The following is a 6,581-nucleotide window of genomic DNA, read 5'->3' on the forward strand; positions in this document are numbered from 1 at the left end:
CAATACTCTTCCTTTTCCCGGGCGTGTGAGTGATGGACGATCCCCCAATCCTGCGTCCACCACTCATCACTCTCCCCCCACTCATCTCTCCTGCCCCGCCACCCCACCAGCGATGGCCCTGTGCGCCGCCGCTGCCTCCACGGCCACCGCCTCCGCGTCGGCCCATCTATCGGCCTCCACCGCTCGCCCGCGGGGCCCCTCCTCGACGTCGCTGCCGTCGTCCTTCGTCGGCGCGTTCCCGTGCGCGGTCGCTGCGAGGACGAGGAGGAGGCGCGCGGCGGCGGCGGCGGCCCGCGCCACCGTCACGGTGCGCGCGGAGGCCAGGAAGAGCGTGCTGATCGTGAACACCAACGGCGGCGGGCACGCCGTCATCGGGTTCTACTTCGCCAAGGAGCTGCTCGCCGCCGGGCACGCCGTCACCGTGCTCACCGTCGGCGACGAGGCCTCCGACAAGATGAAGAAACCCCCGTTCTCCCGCTTCTCGGTAACCCGGCCGATCTTTGCTGCCGCGTTAGGCTTAGGCGTCGGCGGTTTCGTTCTTGGTCTCGAACTCGATCGAGCTTTTGACGGACTGGACTGTTTCGTCGTTCGTGTGGTGTGCAGGAGCTGACGAGCGCCGGCGGGAGGACGGTGTGGGGTGACCCGGCTGACGTCGGCGCGGCCGTGGGAGGCGCGTCGTTCGACGTCGTCCTCGACAACAACGGCAAGGACCTCGACGCCGTCAAGTACGTCCGAGACTCCTCGCGCCCCCTCTGCATTTCGCTTCGCCATATGCAGACAGCAGACATCGACGAATGCATGCGTGTCTCGCTGGTGACTGTGCCGCTATGCGTGCGTCCGCAGGCCGGTGGCGGACTGGGCCAAGACGGCCGGCGTGGGGCAGTTCCTGTTCATCAGCAGCGCGGGCATCTATAAGCCGACGGAGGAGCCGCCGCACGTGGAGGGGGTAACGATGCACGCCCGCCTGCGCGCTCAGCCAGCATCCCATGCATCCGTGACTGACTGCCAAAGCAACAATGGCGCGCGCAGGACGCCGTGAAGGAGAGCGCCGGCCACGTGGGCGTGGAGAAGTACATCGCGGAGCAGTTCGGCAGCTGCTGGGCGTCGTTCCGGCCGCAGTACATGATCGGCTCCGGCAACAACAAGGACTGCGAGGAGTGGTTCTTCGACAGTAATAAACAGCCCAGCCTTGGATTCATTCTCATTATTCTCCTCTCTTCTCCGACGACCATGACGACCTCCATGGTCCGTCCATGCAGGGATCGTGCGGAACCGGCCGGTGCCGATCCCGGGGAACGGGATGCAGCTGACCAACGTGGCGCACGTCCGGGACCTGTCCAGCATGCTGTCGCTGGCCGTGGAGAAGCCCGGCGCGGCGGCCGGCAGGGTCTTCAACTGCGTGTCGGACCGCGCCGTGACGCTGGCCGGCATGGCCAAGCTGTGCGCGGCGGCCGCGGGCGCCGACGCCGTGGATATCGTGCTCTACGACCCCGCCGCCGTCGGCGTCGACGCCAAGAAGGCCTTCCCGTTCCGCAACATGGTAAGCGGCTGATGATTCCCCGGCCGTTGTTCGTTTCTAATCTTACCACGGCCTGGGTGGGCGATTAGCCGATCGCCCGATCAATGCTGCTGGCTGGACTGAACCGGGCACTGGCAGCATTTCTACTCGGAGCCCCGGGCGGCGAAGGAGGCGCTGGGGTGGACGAGCACCACCAACCTGCCGGAGGACCTCAAGGAGAGGTACGCCGAGTACGCCGCCAGCGGCCGCGGCGACAAGCCCATGGCCTTCGACCTCGACGACGTGATCCTCGCTGCCGTCGGCAAGGCGCCGGCGAGCGTCGCCGTATAGTATAGTATAATAACACCCGGCCGGCACCGACAGCGCCGCACCACACCATCGTCTATACTCTATACTCCCGGTGGCGTCCGGTTTAGAGATTTCTCTCGTAAAAACTATAAAAACTACGTACGCCCGACATGCACGATGTCGCAAACGAACGTTACAAAATACGACAAACATTTTTTTTTGTTTTTTCGCTTTGGTTTTTGTACAAGGATGAAGAGAGGAAAACATGTTTGTCCACGACTGATCGACTGTTTGTTTGTTGAATGTAGATGGCTATGTATAGCTCAACGTGGATTTCTGAACAACAACGGGGTGGTGGCGCAGTTGGCTAGCGCGTAGGTCTCATAGCTGAAATGCGAGTGATCCTGAGGTCGAGAGTTCGAGCCTCTCTCACCCCAGAGCAATGATAGATTTCTGCGCTCGTAGTGATTGGTTGGGTCCATCACAGCCGTCTGATTCCCAGACGGATAAGACGCGCATCTGAGCTCTCTTTTATTTTTTTTATTAAATTTAAAAAATACGGACCTCATGTGATATCCACGCTATTTTTTTCTATAAAATCTCTCTTCCAAGTTCCAACGATCCACCATATTTAGACATGTCAAGAATGTCAACAGAGAATTCCAAACTCGATGTCAATAGAGAATTCTAAACCGGGCTTGGACACATCAACCACATTCCCACGAAGTTATAGCCATACCCGTACTCATCTCAATTCGAGTATCGGGTCTTCAATAAATTCTCATCCTCTAAAAAAAGTATGATCATATTATATTTTATATGAAATTGACAACCACACAACACGTAACAATGATACATCACAAATAAATTTGATATGTAACAAGCAAAGACATCGTTTAGCCATATAACAACAACAAAAATAAAGTGACATGTGATGAAGATATCAGAGGCAACAATCTTAGGATTCATGTCATCATATTGCCAAGAAGAGAAGAACAAGACATAATCCACATTTCTAGAGATAGGGAATATTGGACCACTTCAAACATGCACAGGTACTAAGGACCAGTTCAAACATGTTGAATCCATTCATTGTACTGGTACAACAAACTGGTGAGAATTACATTCCATGACATTAGCTTCATTGAAATCAATGGATGAAGTTATGCAACATACTCCCAGCATGCATTATCACCTGAAAATTCATCCAATCAGCAGCAGTCCATTATGAAAGATACAAGTCATTTTTAAGGCTATATAAAAATAGTTAGAATAAGAACAGAAAAGAGAACTTCAACTTACAGATAACAAATAGAGATGGCAATGGGTACCCGCGACCGATGATAGAGCTTCTTCTAAGTTTAGTGCGAAAGCTTTTAATGCCTTTCTTCCTTTATCTAGTGGAGGCGAGATGGGGAGTAGTGTGTTCCTCCTCAGCAGTCAACCCTCGGATCCATGTCTTCTTTCGTAGATCCGCGTCTTCTGCTGTGACGGAACCTCCCAAGTAATTAGGCCCACCTACAGTTGTCCTTGTCTAACAGACATCAGACACCCTTTAGATGTTCGTAAGTCACTTGACAAGTTCGGTATCTTTCCTTACCTTACCAGGAACGTCTCACCCGTCTTGCAGACATTACAGAACATCAGAGATAAAGACATGCGAAAGCAATTACATAAACTTACATTTATTTCAAAAGCAAGCTTGAGTTATGTTATTACAGACCAGAACTAAAAGTGAGTGCAGAGTAGTAATATTATACAAACCAAGGGAGGCACAAACTCCTCCCGATAAGCTATAAGCAAAAGATCCTATGTGGAGGACCGAGTCCTCCCGCACTTCAGTCTTGTTTTTCTTCTTTGGGAACCACCTTGGCACAGAAGCATCAAAAGTCTGCTACTTCCTCACCTAAAAACAACGAAGGGATAAACCCTGAGTATGGAATTACTCAGCAAGTCTTACCCGACTAAAGAAAAGACTCTCAAGGGTATGCTGGTTATGTGGGAGTCAAGGTAAGGCTTTTCAATATTCAAAGACTCTGTTTTGCAGAAATGCTTACTAAAGTGGATCCTTAAAAATCCAATTTTATTTGTCAAGTTAAGTAAAATTACCTGCACTAGAGTTCTTTCTACCCTAGTTCAATTACTGGTCCTGCACTAGCCAATTTCTTAACAAAAGCCCATCGTCTTTATTAGAATGCTACGTGTAGGGCAGTGACCAAGTCTTCATAACCGCGAAGGTACGGCGATCCGAATCGATTATACTCAGCTGAGGATCTCCAATCACACGACATATGTAGCACTTAACCCTTGCATATGTCAACCCGCCACCGGGGTTCTTAAGACCGGATCAGGTTCACGCAAACCGAGAGCACAGATAAACCACCGTCCAACCTCTTGCCACGGAGGGTACACGCTACTCTCGCCACCGCTCCACGCCCATTTCGTGTTATCTTATTCCGGCCTTAGTCTGCCCGAGGCAAGGCTTACCCATGACGAGGCATGTGACCAGTTAAAGGGTCCTCGATCATCAAGCCTACATCGACAAGGTCCTTAATCGACTCAGACGGAGACACTACACCGAGACTCTCTTCTCGTGCAAGTCACCCGCCCGGTCTCAACTTAATTATTTCAAACCCAAAGTTTGGTACCTGGCAGAGGTACATCTTTTCCGATGTTGAACCTATCAAGGCCTTTGATAGATCCATCATCAAGTTTTATTTTCGAAAAACATCCCACCCACTTTTGCCACATCATATTTTGTAAAAACAAAACCTTTTGTTTTTCTAAAGCAAAGCTAAGCATCAAAAAGCTTTTGTAAAACAAGTGATCAAGGAAGGTAATCAAATTCAAGGAAGGTAATGCAGGAATGGTTTTATCAAGCAACTCCTATCACCTAATGCAGCAATCAAGTGAGAAAGATTTTAAAACAGCAAGGAAGGTGGCAAATGCACCGGGGCTTGCCTTCGTTTACAGGTGATTCGGGTTCGGATCCACAGATATCGAAGTAGAAACTATTCCCGGCCTGGGATTCCGAAGGTGGTGGTGTCCTGTCTTTCGGTGACTTCTATCTCTTCTTCAAGTTCTAATCATAACCATACATAAGTATAAGAATGGATGCCATGTGATGCTCATGAGGATGCAAAGATAGCATAAACTTATTATTTATGTCTTGAATACAACTTTCCTTCACGGAGTTCCGGGAACTTAGGGTTTCCGGAGTCGGTAAAGGAGTTCATAGGACAGGGGGGTGGTGTTTTGGGTTTGGTAATCAAACAAGGTCCAAAACAATTCAAACCTTACCCAAGGCTTCTAAATAATGTGAAAAGCTTACATAAAAAGTTTGGGCAATTTTTGGGATTATCATTTAATTTCTAAAAATCCAGAACTGTTAGTTTAAGCTATTTTAAATGCCTCAAGATTTCTTATTTCCCCTAAAAATCACAAACTTATTTTTATTAAATACTATGGAAAATAAGAAGCCTAGGAAAATTGGTCTCATATTTTTAGGATTTTTCTGTAATTTTCTATATATTTTTAAAGATCCACTGAAAAAGAAAAAGGAAAAGGTGTAACAGTATTGGGCTCAAACTGACTTAGGCGGCCCAACCTCGCGCAGAAGCGCGCCCGCGTACGCGCCCGCGCCTGCGTTGGCCATTTTGCAGAAGGGCCCTCGGGTTATAGACTAACTGGATACAAGTTCGTTTACTGTTTCTTGTGTCGCTGACCGTTTGCAGTGAAGTCCCTCGGTTTCTATTTATTCGCAGGGTGAAGTCCTCGTCGTCGAGCGGCGCTGCAGAGCTCCGGCGAGCTCACGCACCGGTCGATTTACGCAAGGACCGGCGCTAATCTTTGGTAGAGATCAAATCTGAGACCTAACGAGGGTTTTCCCTCAAACAATTTCATGAATAGCTACCCGGTTTGCTCTGGCTACGGCGACCGCGGGCATCGGGGAAGAACACGGGCGTTCACGGCGACCCAGGGTGGTTTAGCTCCATTAGGTGGGTCGTAGAGCTTGAGGAGGGTCTAGGGACACTAGAACAAGCAACAGAGACACTGGAACTAACCTGAGTTGGGCTGGCCACGGGGAGGTGTTCATCGCGGCGGCGGAAAACCAATTTGGGGGAAACGAGAAATTTGCGAGCTCTAGGGGGTGATTCGAAGCACGAGTTGCTTCACTGGTTGCGTAACTACCTAAAGGAGCGGATGGTGGTGGCAATTTATAGCCTCTAACGGCGGTGGCGCCCAATTTTACCGGGATGTGCTGGCGGTCGGAGAGAACAATGGTACTGGCGCGTGGAAGATATGGCTTTCACGGTGGCGGCTCCTCCGGCGATCACCGGCCAGGTATAGGATGGTTAGCTGCGACGTGGTAAGGCGTTTGGACACGCGGCGGACGGCAGGGATGACTCAACAGCGGTGAAACCTCATCCGCGCGATCGGTGAACAAGGAGAGGAGTACCACGGCTGACCGAGGTGGCACCCAGCTCACCGGCGGCAATGATCCATTTCCCCGCGGCGTTATCTACTTACCCGGGCGTGAATCTTGACGCCGGTCGGCACGGATCACGACGGAGGTCATCGGCGGTGAGCCGAGCTGTCGATCTGATCCCCACAGGTCTACTGTACCATGGGACATCTTCGTCAGTCACCTGAACCGACCTCCTTCCATCGACTAGTTCTCATAATTCTTGTGAATAACCGGGCAAGATTCCTTAATAAAGTTCGTTCTTGATTCAACAGTCTTCAATTCTTATACATGACATTTGGGTCAAGA

General features: G+C 50.7%; 1 protein-coding gene and 2 non-coding genes across 3 annotated transcripts; all 3 read left to right on the plus strand.

Annotated features, from left to right (window-relative positions):
- On the plus strand, window positions 1-2,110 carry LOC103632122 (chloroplast stem-loop binding protein of 41 kDa a, chloroplastic). Its single transcript, XM_008653968.4, has 6 exons — window positions 1-484; window positions 604-725; window positions 844-946; window positions 1,030-1,171; window positions 1,260-1,540; window positions 1,658-2,110. The coding sequence occupies exons 1-6, from the start codon at window positions 113-115 to the stop codon at window positions 1,847-1,849; spliced, it is 1,212 nt and encodes a 403-aa protein (XP_008652190.2). The 5' UTR covers window positions 1-112; the 3' UTR covers window positions 1,850-2,110.
- A 45-nt stretch (window positions 2,111-2,155) lies between these two features.
- Window positions 2,156-2,244, plus strand: TRNAM-CAU (transfer RNA methionine (anticodon CAU)). Its single transcript is given in 2 exon segments — window positions 2,156-2,193; window positions 2,209-2,244. It is a non-coding gene; the product is annotated as a tRNA-Met (tRNA).
- Window positions 2,245-2,334, plus strand: LOC111589860 (small nucleolar RNA snoR114). Its single transcript, XR_004851691.1, has one exon. It is a non-coding gene; the product is annotated as a small nucleolar RNA snoR114 (small nucleolar RNA).
- The last annotated feature ends 4,247 nt before the right edge of the window (window positions 2,335-6,581 follow it).

This window comes from Zea mays, chromosome 7 (genome assembly GCF_902167145.1).
Source record: "Zea mays cultivar B73 chromosome 7, Zm-B73-REFERENCE-NAM-5.0, whole genome shotgun sequence".
Classification (NCBI taxonomy): domain Eukaryota; kingdom Viridiplantae; phylum Streptophyta; class Magnoliopsida; order Poales; family Poaceae; genus Zea; species Zea mays.